Below are 21,526 nucleotides of genomic sequence, written 5' to 3'. Positions count from 1 at the left end.
GCCCGTTATTTTTGTAGCAGCTACGCTCTTGGAACATCAATCCCCACTACTGACTTGGTCACCTAGCTAACAGAAGCTATTGACTACTTCTAGTTTTCTCCCTTGACATGTGATGGAATCTATTTTCTGTATATGAATAGCTTTAACACCATGATGTCAGTGGAAATTCACACAGGAAACCTGCTATTTCTTTAATGTAGAGATTGATTTATAGACTTATGTTACTGGCAAATAGTAAAACAGATTTTCAAGCTATTGTTTTCATTTTAAATCAAGTTCAGTGAGACAGAGAAAGAGAAGATAGTTTTACTTAGTTTATGGATGGAGAAAGTAAAAGACAGATAAGAATCTGTTTCCTTTTTCATATAAGAGAAGCAAGTGAAGAACTGATTTCTTTTCCTCAAGTGAATTGAAATGTGTTTAAACAATCAATTATATTTATTTAATATTTTTATATTTCTTCTATGTCTATAAACAGGCTGTTGTGCATATCTGTTCTTCATCAGTACATTGTAATATGTAGTCAGTCTTCTAAGTTAGGTAGAAAGAGATAGTGAAAGGAGAAAACAAAGGGGTAGAGTGGAGAGATAAGCTGGGTGTAAGGGAAATTAGATATAACATGCAAAAGTGGTGACTGTGATGATATGGGCATGTGATGCAGATGGAGGCTGACAGCTACATAAGCAAGCACCAAGCACTTACAATGAATAGTGCTTATGGAAGAGGGAAACTGAGAAAGACTTGGGATAAGGTTGTAAGGAATAATCTCAAGATGATATAACTGATGCAGGGAGTGAAAGAGGACTGTAGTGACTGGTAATATGCAGTGCTGCAGAAAACCTAATTTCCCATATAAGCTTGGTGCACTACTTGTTAAAATTAGTGGCAGAGGGCATGTATCCTTGCCCATTGCTTAGTGCATGCTTCCTCCACCCCTTTGCTGTTGCCTATTCTATACTCTCACATCCCTCCTATTTTCCTACTCTCTGTATCTTCTATTTCCTCTAATCTCTTCTACTCACTGTTCTATGCTCCCCAGTTCTGATTGAAAGGAAAGCATCTGATTTGTGCATACTGAATACCTCCATCTTCCTTTACAACCTATATCCTGCTACTCTTCTTCCTCTATCCTACATCATGAAGCATGAGTGGGGTCAGGTTACACTCTGACAACCTTTACCCAACTGTCCTCCCTGATTCACTCTGATTTCTCATTATCATCTTATCTTTCCCTCAGGTACCCTCATGTTCCACCCAACTACCCACCCCCATAACATTCTCTTACTCAACCCACCCTACAGAACCTTTCACTCTCTAACTCATTCTCACTAATCCCCTGACACAACTTTTCTCTCTTCATTCCTAATACCTTCTTCACTCTTACCTTTCTTTTACACACCCACCTATATGGAGTGGCACTGTATCTTCTCTTTCTCAATTCCCTCCTCCATCTTTTCACTCTATAATTCTCTCTTATTAACTCCACTAACACTTTTTTTTCATTTTTCCCTCCTGTTAACCCCTTACCTAATACTGTTTTTTTTTTCACAGCCATAAATCTGTTCCTTCCATCAATGGAGCTTTTTTTCACTTTGCAAGCTTCAAGGCAATGCTACTAGTGTTAGTGCTACGAAAAAAGCATCATGTATGCTCTGTAAGCAGTTACTAAACAAATTGAACAGCAACAATGCAAGGTTTGGAAGGGCTCTAGTTTTGCCAACAGTTAAGCAACATCTATAGTGCTAGTGCCATAAAAACATGCACCCAGTACACTCTGCAGTGTTTGGTATTAAGGAGGACATCTAACTATAGAAGTCATACTAAAACTGTGATACTGAAGCAGTTGTTCTCTGGCTCTTTGTGATTAATAGAGAAAAGGGAAAATAAAGGAGTAAGTCATGGTGACTTTGGCAACATCTGCTGAGATAGTCGTAAAGAGGTAGAGTCACTTAGACAACTTCTATTGATGTGTCCTTATCTGTCACCTGTTTTAAACTACTATGAAAAAAAAAGGATTGATCTATGTTGAACCACCTAACACGAAGTCTTTACCAATGGACCAGTTACCTTGTTTAATACCACAACCTGGGCTTTTGGGATCTTTAGCAAAGGCATCACTGTTGCAAACATTTAGATTTGGTCTCTATTCTAATGAAAGACCACTGCTTTGTACTGTAACAAGCCATGAATGAATCATAGTTTCTTCTAACCTTTCCTGACAAGATTCTTATCATGCAGCCATGCCAGTATCCCAACAAGGCTTTGCAAAGGTGTAACCTTTTCTCCTTTGACTTCATTCAATGAACATAGGAAAATAAAATATTGTTTTACTGGAATATGAAGGAAATTATTGATTATATTAGTAATTATAAGGCTTCCAGTAGGACTTATAACAGTGTATTTAAGTGCAGTGAAATGCTAAGCATATATAGGTACAGGCATGACTCTATGGTTAAGAAGTTTACTTTGCAACCACATGGTTCAGGTTCAGTCCTACCCCTACTGTACATTACCTTAACCCTTTCGTTACTATATTTCTGACCAAATTACACCCCTTATTTGTTTCAATTAATTTCTAACGTAATCATAAATTTAGTCTGGTTTCATTAAACAACTATAACTTTTTTATTTATCGATATATTAATCTGATTTTTGGAAGATAATTTAATGAAATATTCTCAACCAATTCTATACTATAATTTTTGTCACAAAGTGACTAATTGCAAGTAGATACTGGTAAATTCAACAAAATATAAAATTATTCAAATTTTGTTCGAACATCGCTATAGAAAATGGGTTATTAGCTAATATTCAATTGGGTATACAACAAAATTTTACGATAGAATTTGTTATTCTGGGTAACTTTCTGATACCCATAATAATATTTATGGCAAAATAGTCTTAATTTCATTTAAGGTTATGGGAAACCACAAAGTATCGTTTTGTTTACATTTAGCATAACGGTTTGTTTTCGCCATAATGATTTCAAATAGGCTCATTCGAAAAAGTAAAAAGAAATAGTTTAAGGCTTTACTCTTCTGGGAAAGTCTGTGGCTTGGTCCAGTTTCTTCAGGAAAATCACCGAAAGAAACAGTTTTTAAATTTTCACTCCATTCAGGTGCCAAATCATTTTCTTTATCGCTGTCGAAGATCTCGGATTCACAGTTTTCACTTTCGGAAAATGAAACATCAGATTCATTATCAAATACCACATGCTTTTTTTTTTCAGTCATAGAGTTAGATTTATGAAGGTCTTCAGTAGAAAATCCTTCGAATTCTGACTCGCTGCTTGATATAATGAAATTCGTATCCATTTTTTGTCAGAATTACAAATTTTGAAAACACAATAGGAACAAATTTCCGAAAAAAAATCTCCCAAAATTCACGGAATTAAAATTACACTTCGATTTTTGTACAAAACTGTAGTTGAACTGTTTACGAAGTATAATACGTGTTTTCACGAATGTACTAAAGAGGTTTGCTCTGATATTCTCATTTAAATATGAATAGGTAAATTCGGGCGGCTTTGGGCGGTTTTGTCTCATTAACCAAAATTTTTTTCAGGCGGTTTTGGGCGGTTTGGTAACGAAAGGGTTAATTGAGTGGTTTTTTACCTTAGTGTAGGACTGACCATAGACTTTAGTAGGTGGAAACAGTAAAAACTGACCGTGATTGTATGTGTATATGCACATATATATACTTCACCAATTTACCTCAGTTAAAGAAAATATCATCGGCAAAGGAAAAAGCTGAAAAGCCAATGTGTTCTGTATAAGGTGCCTTCCAATATTTGCTCTGCATTGAGGTAACAGATACTCTCTCTTCACTATCAATATGATTGGTGTTTGGAAATCTGTAACCAGTTGAGTGGCCAAAAATAAACCTCTGTATCTGGCTTTTGTTGACATGGAAAAATCCTTTCACAAGGTCCCCTACTCCCTTTTCTGTAGGGCAATATGGAAGCTAGGGATAGATGACTGGTTGGTGAGAGCTGTACAAGCCGTGTACAGGGATACTGTCAGGAAGGTGAGAGTCACCAATGAGTATAGCAAGGAGTTTAGTATACATGTAAAAGACCATCAGGGATTGAGTCTTAGCCACTTCTTGTTTATCATAGTTCTCAAAGCTATAGTTAAAGAATTTAAGAGTAGCTGCCCTTGGGAGCTTCTCTATGTTGATGACCTTGTTCTTATAGTTGAATCACTACCAGAACTAGAGAAGAAATTTCAGGTATGGAACCTCAGACTGGAATCAAAGGGCCTTACAGTTAATTTAGTAAAAAACCAAAGTCTTGATAAGTAGAAAAACAGACAAATTACAGATCCCTTCAGGGAGATGGCACTGCATGATATGTAGAAAAGGTGTCAGGAGAAACTCCATGTGGTGTATTTAGTGCAAACTATGAACACATGAGAGGTGCAGTGGTATCATGGTATCACATGAGAGGTGCAGTGGTATCAGAGAATGTACAAAAAATAGACTTCCTCAAATGTCAGGGAGATCTTTAGAAGTAGTAGACAGTTTCTGTTACTTAGGTGACCGAGTTAGTAGTGTGGGTAGGTTGTTCCGAAAGCATAGCTATAAGAATAGGCTGGGAGAAGTTCAGGGAGCTACTACCTCTTTTAGCAACAAAGGGTCTCTCCCTCAGAGTGACAGGCAGATTGTATGATGCCTGTGTAATGAACTGCTATGCTACATGGCAGTGAGATGTGGGCTGTGACTACTGAGGATATGTGAAGGCTTGAAAGAAATGAAGCCAGTATGCTCAGCTTAATGAGTAATATTAGTGTGCATATACAACAAAGTGTGAGTAATTTGAGAGAAAAACTGGGTATACAAGGCATCAGATGTAGTGTGCAAGAGAGAAAACTGAAATGGTACAGCCATGTAATAAGTAAGAATGATGACAGTTACATCAGGAGGTGCCAATCTCTAATTGCAAAGGAAGCATGTGGAATGGGTAGACCCAGGAAGATGTGGGACAAAGTGGTGAGAAAGGATCTACAGATGTTGGGACTCACAGAGGGGATGACAGGGGACTGAGAGTCCTGGCAGTCTGCTGTACTTGAGAAGACATGCCAAGCTAAGTAAAAGTGTGGTTGTCCTTGCATACTGGCTTGTTCTCTGCATCCTTCACCAGCTGAGCATTCCTAATCTTATGGGCTTGTAGGTGCTGGTGCCATATAAAAAACACCTATACCGGTGCTATGTAAATGCACCTGTGCCAGTGCTGCATGAGAGCACCCATTACACTCTGTAGAGTAGTTGGTGTTAGGAAGGGCATCCAGCCATAGAAACCAAGCCAAAACAGATATGGAACCTGGTCAGCTCCTGTCAAAATTCCCAACCCATGCCAGCATGGAAAACAGATGCTAAATGATGATGATGATGATGTAGGTGGATTTTTTTATTCATTAGGAAAGAAATAGTGAATTTAAAAGTATTTTGAATCTTCCAAGTAACTAAGTGCTTGTAAGCAGTTTTCAGGAAAATAAACTTTTACCTTAAAATTATAATCGTGGTGGCCTTATCAATGACAAACAGTAGTTTAATATAAAATTCTGAAGAGCCTCTATTTTTATTTCCAATCAATTTCCATTAAAAATATAATATATTCCACTACTGGGTGGATGGAAGAACATGTTGAGTACTGGACAAAATGCCTTGTCAATTTATATTAATTACTGTTGTCAATTTCTATCATTCACTTCCATCAGGGTTAACTTTGTCTTTCATCCTTCAAGGATCAATAAAATAACTCCTAAGTAATCAGGTCCATATGATTGACTACACTTGTCCTATAAATTTGGTGGCATTATACTTATGTTAAAGATATTTAATTTGATTGGAACTATAAACTTAGTAAAATATTCATAACATTCATATTGCTTTAATCCAAGACAGAGATCGACCAAATCATTTTCACTTTACAAATAAATTTTTTAATGAAATAGTTCAGCAAAATTCTCTGTTATTTCAAACACCTAAACATTATAGTAAAAGGAAATTTTCTTTATAACAGTTAATTATTTAAAGAACCTAAACATTTTGATATTCATACATTGTAACATCAGCATTTAATAATAAACAACGATTATCAAATCATCATCATCATTTAGCATCCATTTTCCATACTGGCATGCGTTAGATGATTTGACTGTTCTCCAGTAAACCGGAGAGCTGTACTTGGCCCCAGTTTTGTTTGGCTTGGTTTCTACAGCCGGAAGCCCTTTCTAACACCAACCACTCCAAGAGTATAGTGGGTGCCTTTTTTGTATCACTGGTATAGGTGCCTTTTACGTGTCACTGGTACTGACCACAACTACATATTCACTTGGCTTGACTTGTCTTCTTAAGGGTTCTTAAGCACAGCAAATTGCCAAAGGTCTCAATCACTTGTTATAGACTCCATGAGACTCAACATCTGAAGTTCATGTTTCACCACTTCATCCTTTGTCTTACTGAGTCTACCTCTTCCATAGGTTCTCGCCTCAGTTGGAGATCATGTGATATTTCCTTTATAGCAATTTCATGAATTCAGAAAACTTGTTTAGGCATTTAGGAAAAAGATTTTGTAAATTTTTGTGATCAGTGAGAAATAATATCTATTGAAGATTTAGATTGAATCTATCAGTTATTCATACTAAAAATACTGAAAATTTTCCAAGTTGAATGCCTAGCTTTTAAGAACATAGTTTTCATTTTCTATATCTATATTTCTAATATAACTTTTTATACAAGTTTCATCTGTAGCATAATGTAACTTGAAAGTACTTGATTAACAAATTAAACAAATTAATTTTTAATTTTCAACCATTTATAATTCTTTTACTGGTAAAATTCCAACAAATTCTTTTGTAGCCAAATCTTACTTAAGTAGTATATTGTTAATACTAAAGTCAACAAATTTTGAGAACTCTAATGAAACTTGGTTGGCATTTCCTCACAAACAAAAGAGAAATTACAAGATATCCTTATTATATTGGTTAACCTAACCTCTAGTTAAATTGGTATAAATGATGTGATTAGCTGAACTTGTGTCTGATTTATCTCTCTCTCCCTGTCCCCCCTTGTTTTTAAGTGTTACAATATGTAATGGTAGTTTAAAACTGGTTATTTTGAAATATGCAAATAAAATTTATTAGTAAACTCACTTTGCAATTATGTGTGTGTTAATGTTCTACTCATTCCCTCCTTTTGCTGTGTATGTTGTGTATCTAGACAGTTTAGTAAACACACAGGCACATGCATGTGCTTGCACAAACACACAATATATAAACTGATCATAGTCTCTTCAAAGACATAAATTAAATATTTTACTCTATCTAAAGTGTCAAGTTCCATTATTTTTAATTTTGTAATTGCACTTACACAGTACACAAAACCTGGTCTCTCTCTCTCTCACACACACACACACTAATTGAATTGTCATGTTAATTAACAGGTCAGCAAGATCGTTTGCTGGCCTGTGAATGTTATAAGGAAAGCAACTTTACATTGTTTTTTTATATGAATACATCTGGCCTGTGAGGTGTCTATTTTAAGAATTTCTTTCAAACTGTTTCAACTTTTCCCAAGCTGAAATGAATTTCTCTTGTTTTGGTGGTATTGTGTCTGTTGAAATAATCAGAAGCAACTTTTGTTTGTTAAGACAAATTTAGACTGCTTGCTGTTAAATAAATGTTATAGCTACATGACAACTGTGATTTAAATTAGATGTCAAACTTTGTTATATTCTACTTAGATTTCATGCATACTAAGATATGTAATAATTCACTTTTGATTTTAGTTTATACATTTCAAGCCATTTAATGTTTATACAAATATTCCTAAATAAACAGATTTTTTAATAATTTTGTTATTGCTTTATTTATAAATATTATTTTTCCTTGTATGATATTCTTTGTAAAAGAATATTTATTTTTATTTATTAATTTTTAAAAATTCTGTTGTTTGATTTGGATACTTAAAATTCTTGAGATTTATAATTGCTTAGTCAGCAATCTTAGTAAACTTCCTTTGTATAACATAACAGTGAGGTCAGTAGAATGCAGAGCTGATGCTATTGTTGTAAAGTAGTGCATCTGTAAATGGAATAAAAAAAAAATCCAAATGTAAATACCTAAAACCTTCATAAATGTTCATATAATTCAGATTGTTCTGTGAGGAAATAAGAATAATATTTAACCTAGCAGGTTTTTTTATGGCAGCCCACACTTTTTCAGAGTAATAGCAACCCAGTTTATTTTTGTATTCAATAACATTCAATCTTTATGTAACCCCTTAATTCTTTAGTATACCTAAGTTTAGCATATTAAAGAGCTGATGTTGTATTGTCATGAACATAACAGCTATGACAGCAAAATCTGAAGCATAAATATCTGTTGGGGTATACAATATAAATTGTTTAGAATATATACATATACATTCACATATCTTTTATTTTTTACTTGTTTCAGTCAGTAGACTGTAGCCATGCTGGGGCACTGCCTTCAAGAAATTTTAGTTAAATGAATCACAAATCAATCCCAGTATTTTCCTTTCTTTTTTTTTTAAAACCTGGTGTTTATTCTATCAGTCAATTTTTACCAAGCTACTAAATGATAGGGATGTAAACACACCAACACCAGTTATCAAGTGGTGGTGAAGGACAAACACAGACACAAATGCATGTGCACACACACACACACACACCACACACACACACACACACACACACACACACACAACTGACTTCTTCCAGTTTCTGTTTACCAAATCCACTCACAAAGTTTTGGTCATCCAGGGGCCATAGTAAAAGACACTTGCCCAAGGTCTTTTACTATGGGACTGAACCTGGAGCCATGTGGTTGGAAAGCAAGATTCTTATCATGCAACCATGCCAGTATCCCAACAGTATTTCAAATAAATAATTATGTTGGTTATTTTTAGTTATTTCATTTATAAAAAAAAAGCTCTTTCATCTGTGTTAGTGGTGTACATGCACATGTATAAATACTTTCTCATTATTTATGTTAATAAGATTGGCTAGTAATAAAATAAACCCTCAAAAGTTGACTGTGTGAAATCATTTGAAGATTGATAAAATAAGTCAAATACAGGGATTGGTTTAATTAACTATGCTTCTTCACTTGAGACTGTCATTTACTTCCATGTGACATTTAAAATGTTTGTTTTATATTTGTAATGTTACACTTGATTTCCCAGTGTTTATAGTATTTCCTAAACTATTTCTGAATATTTTAGACATCACACGTGTTACAAATTTCATTATGTGCGCATTATCTACTATCTGCTGCAGTGAATTTTACCACTTTGTTTTCCTGTCTTGACTCTATTTCTTATCTCCATTTTATACTGTTTTCTATTAATTCCTGTGTAGTCTACATTTCTGTACTTCTCTCTCCATAAAGTACTAACATCACTGCAATGTCAGTATCATCTTTACTTTGATATGGTCATTTCTTCTTTCTTGCAGACATTTGATGAATGTGTAGAAGAAAATGGTGAGGACTGTGATCCTAACAACCTCTGGATGCAGATACCTTTCTTCTGTGGTCATGCTGCTGAGTGTTGGTAAGTGTTGTTTTTATTTTCACCAGTATACATTCTAATCAGTTTATTTCCTATTTAGACATTAATCTCTTCTAAGTCGTCATATGTGGCTTTGCTTTGCTTCTCAGTATTTCATTAGCAATTCCTACTTTATAAGTATGCTTAACTAGAATTACAATGGGCTGACCAAGACAACAATCTGGCTACATATGGATGTATTGGCACAACTGTCCCTGGAATGCCAAATAACCAAGATTTATTATGTAGTAACTTAGCCAATTTTGACTGTTATTGTTGTTTAGACACATACAACCTTGATCAGATAGACCTATGATCAAATGCATTCCAACAATAACCACCCTACTTTTTCTCCAAAGGTCCAGTGACTGCAATCCAATGTGTAGAACTTAATGTAAGATGTAAGAGAGATTTAATTGCTATTTCTAGCAGTTGGAGTGACAATGCATAGATCTCTGCATTAGCATATTTCAACTATTTGTATGATAAGGTGTGATTGTTTGAATAAAAGAAATCACAATGAGAAAAAAATTCATTATGTACTAATAACATTGAGCAGCTTAATATATCTTTGAGGGCTTCATTTTGTAATTTTTTCTCAGCAGTTATATAGACAAAAAATAAATTAACATGAAAACATTGTGTATATGTTTTAAAGAATCCATGAAAGTTATTCTGAAAAGTATTTGTTTGATTGTTATAAGCTATTAATTACTTAATAAATTCCTTTCTTAACATAGTTAAAGTATCAGAGTGTTGCAAGAGATGCACTCCGAGTGAAATCAGAATTGTAGGTAGAATACTATACTCTAAAAACTTATTACCAATATATATATTTATATATATATACATACACACACACACACACTATCTTTATTAATTCTGATTGTTTGAGCTGTTTGGTGAGTCAGTATTGTAAAGCAGCGAATCATGCTATTGGTGTGGTTTTTCTGATTGCTTGAGGCTTGTAGAAACTCATGCTGATAAACCAAGGAGCAAATTGTTTGGTTGTGTGTGAAGTGTTACTGTCAGTGTGGCTTTTCGCTTAGTTGCAACATTTGGTGAATCATGATCCTAAAATGGAAAGCAAATTGTTTGGCATGTATGGGATACAATCAAATTATAAAATAAAGTGAAGTGAAATAGAATACATTAAAAAAATATAAGTTGTAAAGTAGAAAATGAAGTAAAATGTCATAAGATGAAAATCATAAAAAATAGAATTAAATTGAAAATCGTATTCTTTCTTTATTCATTCATGATATAAAACAGTTGCAACCTGTTTACCTTGAGATGGTGGCTACATTGCTACACCTAGAGACGGTGGCTATATTACTTCACATGTGCATGAATATGTGTTGATGTACATGTAACTATCATTATCATCATAATCATCATACATTTTTCACATCTGTTTTCTATGTTGGCATGGGTTGAACAGTTCAAGAAAATCCAATGAGTTGGAGGTCCACATTGTGCTCCAATGTTTTAATTTTGGCATGGTTTCTACGGCTGTTTCCTTTCTTAATGTTAACTATTTTACAAAGTGTAGTGGGTGGGGTTATGGTACAGAACACTGAAAAGAGAAAAGAGTAGAATGATTAGTTAGGCAAGATGATGAGAGAAGATAAAGTATGATGAGAGGAACAAATTTATAGTTGTGAGAGGGCAGTAGTGGAGAGAGTAACAGAGTTGATACTGTTGGGAGAGGTAAGTATGGAAGGGGCAGGATAGAGCAGAAGGGATTAGTGTCAGGTGTTAATGAGAAAGAGTGGGACAGAGTAGCAATGGTGATGAGGTGGATCCTGTGTTTTCAGAGCAAATATGAGTGAAATCTGGAGAGGTTCATTGAAGGTAAAAAAGAGGCATTGGGCCACAGAGGGAGAAATGAGAGGGTGATGAGGTGTCTTGCATACATAAAAATGTGTTATGCATAAAACTTTCCTTATGTAATTCTTTGTCCTAATTTTGCTTTATTTACACCTTTCCAACCATTTTGCTTCACTTAACATTATATTCATTTAAAGTATATAATATTTGCCCTGTGCTTTATGGTCACAACTCACCACATGCTTCAACCAATCACATTACAACAGCACTATATCTCTCTTGGTGCCTGACTTATGGGTGTCACTCACTATATAATCCACACTATTTTATGATCATGACTCACCTCAACTCATTGGAACACACCCTTTAACAACATCCTGTATATACACAATTCATACAAATACAATCTTGAGTACATTGTTTCAGTTTTCTATATTTTCCATTTTTACCCATTTTTTTATGTTTTTATTAATTAGTATTTTAGAGTAGACATTTAGTGGCAACCTGTAAGACTTAAAACTTTTATGTGCGTGCATGCATGTTTTTTCAAGAGATTGACATGGTTGTAATTTAACTTGATCAATAACTTTTAATTTCGTTTTTGTATTTGGTTTGCAAGATACTCTATGTGAATTCGTATGTTGAAGCATATTTTATTGTGTCTGGGGAGAGACATTCTCTTTTAGTGCTTTATTATTTAACACGCTCACCACTTCAATTTCCACTTATTTACTTATTTATTTTTTCTAAAATGACTAAGTAAATGAGTGGAAATTGAACTGGTGAGTGTGTGAAGTAATAAGGCACTAAAAGAGAATGACTCTCCCCAGACACAACAAAGTTCTGCAATAAGTCAGTTACAATGTAAAATCAAGTGGAAAATTCTATTTTGCCCACATAAAACAGGTGCCTTTGAAAAGTTTCATAAAGAATACTATAATGTTCTTTCATTAATCTGTCATAATAACACACTAACATTGCTTGACAATTTAAAATAATTCTTCATGCCTCAATCATACATTAAATCCATTCACAAAGTTGGTAACAGATATTCTTCTAACAGGTAATACATCCAATAGGCAGGAATTCATTATTAAATGTATTCTTTGAAATATTACACAATGGAAATTTATCATTACTTGTGACTATAAAAGTGTGGAAATACAATTTCATCTACCAGAAGAATGAGGGGAAAAAAATAAAAACAGGCCTAAATTAAAATATAGACATTGATAGAATTCATTATATCAGTGTATACTGATTTCTGTTAAAAAGCAAAAAGCAGGAACTTGAAAGTTCAGCAAATTTCTTAACTTCAGTAATAAAATACCAATCAGAGGAAAGGAAAGCATCTTTCTTCATTGACAAAACATATACTCTTTTTCTCTTTTACTTGTTTCAGGCATTTGACTGCGGCCATGCTGGAGCACTACCTAGAAGGGTTTTAGTCAAACAAATCAACCCCATGACTTATTTTTTTAAGCCTAATACTTATTCTATCATTCTCTTTTGCTGAATTACAGAGTTATGGAGATGTAAACACACCATCACCAGTTGTCAAGCAGTGAGTGGGGGACAAACACAGGCACAAAGACACACACACACACATATATACGAGGGGGTTCTTTCAGTTTCCATCTACCAAATTCACTCAAGGCTTTGGTCATTCCATGACTATAGTGGAAGACATTTGTCCAAGGTACCATGCAGTGGGACTGAACCTGAAACCATGTGGTTTGGAAGCAAGCTTCTTACCACACTCTTTCATTATCTCATTTTATTGAGTTAATTTTTTTAAGAATTGCAAATACATCCTTTACACCATCAGAAGTCTAAATTATCTAGTGATCAAGCCTATCATCATAAAGAAGATCAATCTCTCCAGTCATTGTCAGTAACATCTTACAGTAACTGGCCGTCAGAGTGGTGAGATTACAAGAACAGGCATCATTATGAGATTGCTAGCTGTTGAACTGGATCCTTTTTGAGGATTTGTACATCTGCAACATGTCATCCACAGCTTATTCTTTATATATAAAATCATACTCAAATGGTCATAGATAATTGAGACTAATGCTGTTAGGCTTAGTGTGCCATGATTTTCATTACTAGAACCTGTCCTTTTCAAAGTATCATCATCATCGTTTAACGTCCGCTTTCCATGCTAGCATGGGTTGGAATACATTTATAATTTCGAAATCTGTTTCAACTGCATTGATGTCAATGCATGTGGAACAGATTACCAAACTCCCAAATCAATCCACATTTCTCTCCACTGTAAGATACTATAGCAATAAATGGCAGGATGATCACTACCTGAAACTAAGCACTACTAAATCAAAAACCCAAAGTTTTCCATTATAAACTAACTGGTCAAGTAATCCTATTAAAGGCCCCATAATTGACTATTTTGTTATACTTTGTGATTATCATCATCATCATCATCATCATCTGATGAAGTAGGCATGTTTTTTTACAAACCTTTCTTCAAAGCAAAGATTTTACTAGATGAAATAGAGTTTTGACCAAAATTACTTGCATACAGATAACTTTATATAGTTAAGAACTTCCTTTTACAGAGGCTGACAAAGTAGAAAATATAATTTGAGTTTCATTTAGACAAAATTATATTTTTCTTTTGACACCGACAAAAAGAATGGCCATAATCATTTCATGTCAGACACCCAAGAAAAAAAAAAAACAAAAAAAAACACTAATTTAGTTATAACACAAACTATATAACACAAGCAGAGAGAAAATACAATCCTTTTAACTCAGTCAAGAGAAATCTTATCATCAATGGTATGCACTCACATAGTTTCAGGTGTAAACACAAATAACAATAAATTTACTTTTGGTAATGTTTTGTCCAGCAGGGAAACTCTTAATATGAAACACTTTCCAGGGAGATCTAAGGCTTGGAAACATTTTGTACACCAAACTGGAACCATTCTTCCACAAGTAACTATAAAGGCCATGAGAAGAGAAAAATAATGTACCACTGCCTCAAGAAAGACAATAAAATTTCTAATCTATAAGCGTAGAAGTGGCTATGTGGTAAGTAGCTTGATTAGAAACCACAAGGCTCCGGATTCAGTCCCATTGCGTGGCACTTTGGGCAAGTGTCTTCTACTATAGCCTTGGGCTAATAAAAGCCTTGTGAGTGGATTTGGTAGACAGAAACTGAAAGACGCCCATCTTATGTATGTATGTGTGTGTGTGTGTGTGTGTGTGTGTGTTTGTCCCCCCCCAACATCACTTGACAACCGATGCTGGTGTGTTTACGTCCCCATAACTTAGTGGTTTGGCAAAAGAACTGATAGAATAAGTACTAGGCTTACAAAGAATAAGTCCTTGGGTTGATTTCCTTGACTAAAAGCAGTGCTCTGGCATGGCCACAGTCAAATGACTGAAACAAGTAAAAGAGTAAACATGAACAGGAGACAGTTCTGGACAATATTTTAAATGAAATATCCTACATTGAGAGAGGGAGGTCATATGACTCTATATGTACTATTCTTTAAAGCAGGATGCAGTGAAAATTAAACCCAAATAATGTACAAGACATCTACCCATGAGCTGAATCCACAGGTTTTGCAAGGAGAAATACAGGGATCACTGACAAGTACATCAGTGATGATTTTGAGTCCTGATTAAAGCCTTTTTGGTTAATAAAGAAAAGATTATTATTATTATTAATCAGAAACCATTATTGTTGTTATTAAAGCAGAAAGCTGGCAGAATTGTTATTATACTAGACAACAGGCTTAGTGTCATTTTTTCTGACTTTTTACATTCCAAGTTCAAATGTCACTTGAAATTGACTTTGGCTTTCATCTTTTTGGGGTCAGTGAAATAAGCGCCACTTGAGTACTGGAGTTGATACACTTGTACCTATTGTAGAAAGTATTATTATTATTATTATTATTATTGAGAGAGTAGCACATGCCATCAAAGTGACACTGGGGTACAAATATAAAAAGCCCAATATACCCATCATGACTACCTATCTGATAAGGGTACACCAGGTACATGCATCACAACCATATGTGCTTGACATAATGATCTCATATCAAGATAAACTGTACATGACCTTGTAGGTGAGGCCCAGTTAGAATTTTCTTCTGGTCAAGGAACCCATCCTGCCCCCAAAAGACCCTGAATAAGGGTTGTTTAAGGATGTTGAATGAAACATTCATGTTTCCAGAGGTAAGTTATTCAAAATGCAAAGAGTTTCTCTCAACACATAACTATGATGCTCCCCCACTACTGCTCGCGATCAGAGATGCACATATCATCAGCCACTAAGGGACATGCTCAACTGGTAATGGTCAAGCAGCTGACAAGCAAATCCGTGGTACTGAACAGAATATTTGCTGTAGCCCATCTTTTATACCAAGACAAAACAATGTACATGATAACACTTCCAATCAGTTAAAATCAGAAGCTATGAGAGCCAGTGCCTGGTATTGCATTTGGGCATTGTCATTGTCATCATTATTATTATTATTATTATTATTATCATTATTATTATCATTATTATTATTATTATTATTATTATTATCATTATCATTATCATTATTATTATTATTATTATTATTATTATTATTATTATAAAGAAGACAGTGAGCTGGCAGAATCATTAGAGTGTCAGACAAAATGCCTTGTGGTATTTTTTCCCATTTTTTTAATATTCTGTGTTCAATTTCTGCCAAGATCTAAAAATGTACTTTGAGTTTTCGCAAATCTAATGTATTTGTAGCATCTGGCTCTGAAACTGTTGTTGCTCTGTTTACCAAGAATAAGAAATGGTGCTAGTGCTACACAATATAAATGTTTCATCTCCATGATCATTTGACCAATTTGCATCCATTTCTTTTCTTGAAATGGCAGCTGAAAATTATCCAAGCTTAATGTTAAACTTTATACTACTCAATCAAACTTCTCTTTATTATTTCTTTGTTAATTGATTAAATGAGAAATTCTCAAAAGCAATGCTTTTATTTTTGTTATTTTACTAGTGTTTAGTGTCTGAATCATCCAAATGGGATAAAAATAGAATTGAATATTTTCCTTTATTTTTATAGTTTGTTTTTGAAAGGCATGCAGCTGCAACAAGTTTAAAGCTGTTTTTTTTAAATATGTTGTTGCTTTATAACACTTCTTTATTAATGTACCTAAACATCCACAAACTTTTTATATGGTATCAGTTGCTCTTTTTGACTTTCTGTTGCTTAATGTTTACTATATTAGTTGCTTAAATATAGCTTCTGCTCGGTGTAACTTCATTCTTTCTTTAAACTGGGATGATGTGTTTGATATACCATTAATTTTTGGTTAGTATACACCAATTAACGGTTGTATGCCACACCTAGAATGTTGATCGAATTATGAAATTTGCCCTGAACTGACTTAATAGTAATCTCATATACACATATCTGGAGTTTCTGAATTTTTATGCTTTTGTTATGCTACTGCTGTACTGTAAATCAACTTACACAACCACTCAATAGCAGCAACAACTTGTTCATTGTAAATAATCTTGCCGAAACTAAATAAATCTTGCATGGATTTGTGAACCTGTTGGTTCTTCACTATTTTTACTACATTGGTAAAAGCAAGTCCTGCTATGGTAAAACCTCCTGATGCTTTCAAATCCAATATTATCTCGATCTTACTTTGGTAAGGGCTCTTAGTGCTACAGTGCCCCTTTTCACTACTCAGTTCCACTTAAATCTAAAAATCACTCAGACCTTAGATAATCTAAGGTCTGTTTAGTACTATGAAATAATTTACTGATACCTCTTTCAGTTGGAGTGCTCATTTAATTCAAACTTCCATTGTACAATATTTTACTATTCTCTGTATTTTATTACTTATATTTTTATGTATACATTTCTTTCAATGTTCTTGAAAACGCCATGAAAATCATGTAATATTGTTTTTCATCCATATAAATATGAGTTTTGGGCAGTTATATTTATAAATCAAGTTTTACATGTAAAGGTATGACTGTTAGGCATTAATAGAAAAGAAATTAACAGAATTATCTTTAATGTACTTTTAATGGTATCTGTCTTAATTTTGTTCTTTTTATTTTATTTTGCATTATTCTTTCAGAATAATTTGTCCAAAAATACTTTTCAACATAGGATATACTCACCCTCTATTTCTGTTATGTATGTGTATCAAAGGTTTTATGTTTACATAAAAATCAATATTATTATGCCTTAAGAAATGAATAGTAGTACTGTGATTAGTATACATATCGAGTTCATATTGGAAGTAGTACATTCATTGATATAGGAAACATTCTAAGTACTAATTTCCCTTGTGTAGTTAAAAGTTCATATTTTGTGTTAGTTTCACAAGTAATCCATCAACCATTATTTGATACATTGCATGACATGTTGAATTGGGTTACACATCCTGTCTGTGGAGTTGTATCCAAGTAAGATTTGTTAGATTTCCTTTCCTTTTCTTTTCTTGCCATAGATATTGAATGTCTCTCCTATTTAACAGGGTTTTCCAGAAACTAAAATACTTTAAGTATTGCTGCTTGGCAAAACTCGTTAAATTACTTCATAAGCTAAGGAGGATTAGTTTTAATTATGAGACCAGACTAAAAACCATAATGGGTTTAAATCTTTTTTTTTTTTTTTACATTTCTTTGCAATTGTTCTGTTCCTTTCTTAGTTTAAGTACTTTGTTATACTTACCTAGGTCAATGTCAATGTAAATAATATGCTAATCCTACTTAGTGCTAATTATTGTTTGTAAAAAGCAGTCACCAAATCATGCAAATTATTCCTATGAGCAATGTTTGCAAAAGAACAAACGCCAAAATTCAAAAATATTGTTTCTAAAAAATCATTTGTGTTGAGATATTTTCTCTTAAAAATTTCTTTTCAATTGATTGATTTTTAGTTAATTTTATGTCCATTCTTAATCGAACAGGGTACCAGGTTACCGCTGGGCTCTTGAACAAGCTAAATACAACCTTGTAAATAACTATCTTGTGGTTGGCGTCACTGAAGAATTAGGGGACTTTGTTGCCATACTTGAGGCTACACTACCTCGGTTTTTCAAAGGAGCTGTAGATCTCTATAACTCAGGTAAGAATAATTAAGTTCTTAAAATTATTGCTTTTTATTGATTAAATATCTGTTAACACATTTTATTTATTTGAAACAACAATAGTATTCTATTTTATCAAGTCATGAATATGGGCCAACTTGTTGGATCTGATTCTTTAAGTATGCAGTTTCCTTAACTTTTGTATATAGAACATGCACATTTTTGTAAGATATTTGCATATGAATTAGTATAATGCTTGCATTTATAGATGTTTGAAGATGGGAAACTTTTGCAAAACTCAACCTGCTGATGAACTGTTTATGATGATGTTTGTGATCTTTCTACAAAAGCATTTTGCAACTTCTAATTAACTGGATCACATTCCTCAACTTTCTATAAAGATGACATTGCTTAGAGTCTCCCAAGCAATAGATGCCTTTCTTCAAACTGTATCTACAAGTGCTTAACGTTACCAGCTAATTGAAGGCTCTTGGTTTTCTTTCTTGAATCATCATCATTATTATTAATATTAATGGTACTAATTTCATTCAGTTGGAATCAATAAAAATGTACCCACCAAGTACTGGTGTTGATTAAATCAGTTACACTTCTTCCCCAGATATGTGACCTTGTGTGTTTATGTTAGGAAGCATTACTATTAATGTTAAAGGAGTGGAACTGCTGAAACAGTAGAGGGTTACACTAAATACATTACAGTATTTAGTTACATTTATCTGATTTGAGTTTAAATCCCTCTGGGGTAAACTGTCTTTCATCTTTCTGAAGTCAATAAGTACTACTCAAGTCAAAGAGTTGATTCAATTGATTATATAGCCCAACCATCAAATATCTGGCATACTGCCATTGCTAGAAATCATTATTACTAATGCAAAAGGCAATGAAATGCAGAAACTGTGGAGTTTCTGATTAAATACACTGCTATATTTGGTTGTGTCCCTTTTCAGATCAAATCCTGTCTGAGTTGATTATGATGTTCATATGCCTTTGTATGAAAGTTAGAAATTATTATTTATAGTTATTACGTATCAAGTTTGGCGCTGTTCTGCCCAAACAACCAAAAAAAATGAAGGATTTTTAACTGGTTTTAGAGATGGCATGGTTGATGTTGAAAGGTGTTTCTTTCTTAATTTTTTTAAAGAACATAAAATGATAAAAATATATTAAAATCATGTTTATTGTCATATAATTCTTTATTTACTATTAGATAGTTTAAAGTACTAATATCTTAAAATGCTTGTTTTCAGGTCACAAATCGCATTTACGGAAAACTTCCAACAAAATTCCTCCAAAAGAATCATCTTTATTGAAAATACAGCAATCAAAAGTTTGGAAAATGGAACAAGAATTTTATGATTTTGCAGTTGAGCAATTCCATTTTATCAAACAGCTTACTTTTGATTTGGTTGATGGTGAATATATAGAGAAAGGTTATCAATTTATATATGAGAAAATCCGGCCAAGGTGAAGCTGATGTCGGACAGAGAATAGGTGTCATTCCAGGTTAGAATGAATTGAGAAGTGAAATTCCAACTCTTCCCCATTCATCCCCACCCATTTCCTCTACAGAATAGGCAGACATACATGCATACACATATATAGTGGCCATTATTTGAATCTTGGTAGCAACTATTGCCAGCCATTAGGATAGATCCTTCTCTCTCAAATAACCTACACATTTGAAGTAGCCATTTCCTGTGAAGTTTGCAACACTTAACTTGCTATCATTACATCAGTTATGTATGCATTAGAAGCAACCTTTATTTTTTAAGATAGCAACAACTCTCTCTCTCTCTCTCACTCACACACACACACACACACACACACACACACACATACACACTACAAAGCACTTTCTGAACCTATGCCTTCTAAATGCTGTTGCCAAAATCACTGTTGCATCAACACTTACCTTGATTTATTTCTACCACTACAACCTACATCTCCAATATAACAGTACAGGTCTTGATTATTTTACTTTAGCTTGCATTTTTCTGCTACCATTGTCACCAACACATGATACTATGAAAATACTATTCCAATCCCTCACATACTTGCTGGTCTTATTATAAGCATTAATGCTTTCACTGTTAGAAACATCAACCCTAATCTTGCTGCTGCTACTATTACTGTTGCTACTATCATTCTCACCCAAATGATAAACATAACACAGTTTATCCTTACATTAACAATCACTTGATAGAAATATGTAGTTATCAATTTTGATCCATATCACCACCTTATAAAAACCACTAGATAAATAAAGGATCTAAAGAAATAAATTTGAAATAACACCCTTTAACGATGGCACCTACCCTTATTCCTTACACCACCTCCACAACTTTCTTTCCTTGTTAGGAAAAAAAAAACATTGTTTTCCTGTGTGAAATTCAAGAAATCAGAACTATGGTAATGAAATGTTCTCCTATGGAGACAAGCTTTTATTATTATTATTATTATTATTATTATTATTATTATTATTATTATTATTATTGTTGTTTCTTTTTTTCTTTTCCTTCTGCAAAAATATATATATAAATAAATCAAAATGAAAGAAAAATAGGGAGAAAAAAGACTTATAAGGAAAAGAAAAGAATAAGAAAAACTTATGGGAGTATTTTATTAACATGTTTTAATAAAAGATATGAACCAAAACCGTTGTATGTTTAATGGGTGAAATGGGCAAGGTAAGAAAGAGAAAATAAACTTTATTTCCCTTGAAGACATAAATAAATGTCTTTTATTAAGAAAGGTTAAAAATTAAAGTGGTTTCATTTTTATTGTTACCATAATAGTTACTGATATTTTTATTTCTTATTAAAAAAAATCAAAATTTTATCTTTTGCTATTATTACTGTTCTTTCATTATTTCAGTTTTGATTTTTATTACTTATTCTATGTCTTAATTTTTTTTAAAGAAAAATAAGAAGTAATTTAAAGAAGCAGGGAGCATTTTTTTTTTATCAACAAAATTCAGGAAAAGGATTTCTAAATTCTTTCCTCCTGTATGCTGTACAATCAAGAGTAT

At 33.3% G+C, this 21,526-nt stretch overlaps 1 protein-coding gene across 1 annotated transcript in view; it reads left to right on the top strand.

The window, feature by feature from the left end:
* LOC118760951 (heparan sulfate 2-O-sulfotransferase 1-like) overlaps nt 1-21,284 on the top strand; it is a 59,665-nt gene extending 38,381 nt beyond the window's left edge. Inside the window, exons 6-8 of the mRNA XM_036498581.1 lie at nt 9,479-9,576; nt 18,361-18,518; nt 19,746-21,284. Coding sequence (XP_036354474.1) covers nt 9,479-9,576; nt 18,361-18,518; nt 19,746-19,966 — 477 coding nt within the window. The 3' untranslated portion in view covers nt 19,967-21,284. The remainder of the gene's footprint in view (nt 1-9,478; nt 9,577-18,360; nt 18,519-19,745) is intronic.
* The last annotated feature ends 242 nt before the right edge of the window (nt 21,285-21,526 follow it).

Source organism: Octopus sinensis, unplaced genomic scaffold (assembly GCF_006345805.1).
Source record: "Octopus sinensis unplaced genomic scaffold, ASM634580v1 Contig02465, whole genome shotgun sequence".
Lineage (NCBI taxonomy): Eukaryota > Metazoa > Mollusca > Cephalopoda > Octopoda > Octopodidae > Octopus > Octopus sinensis.
The sequence above is the reverse complement of the archived record's forward strand: the minus strand, read 5'-3'. Positions and strand labels throughout refer to the sequence as shown.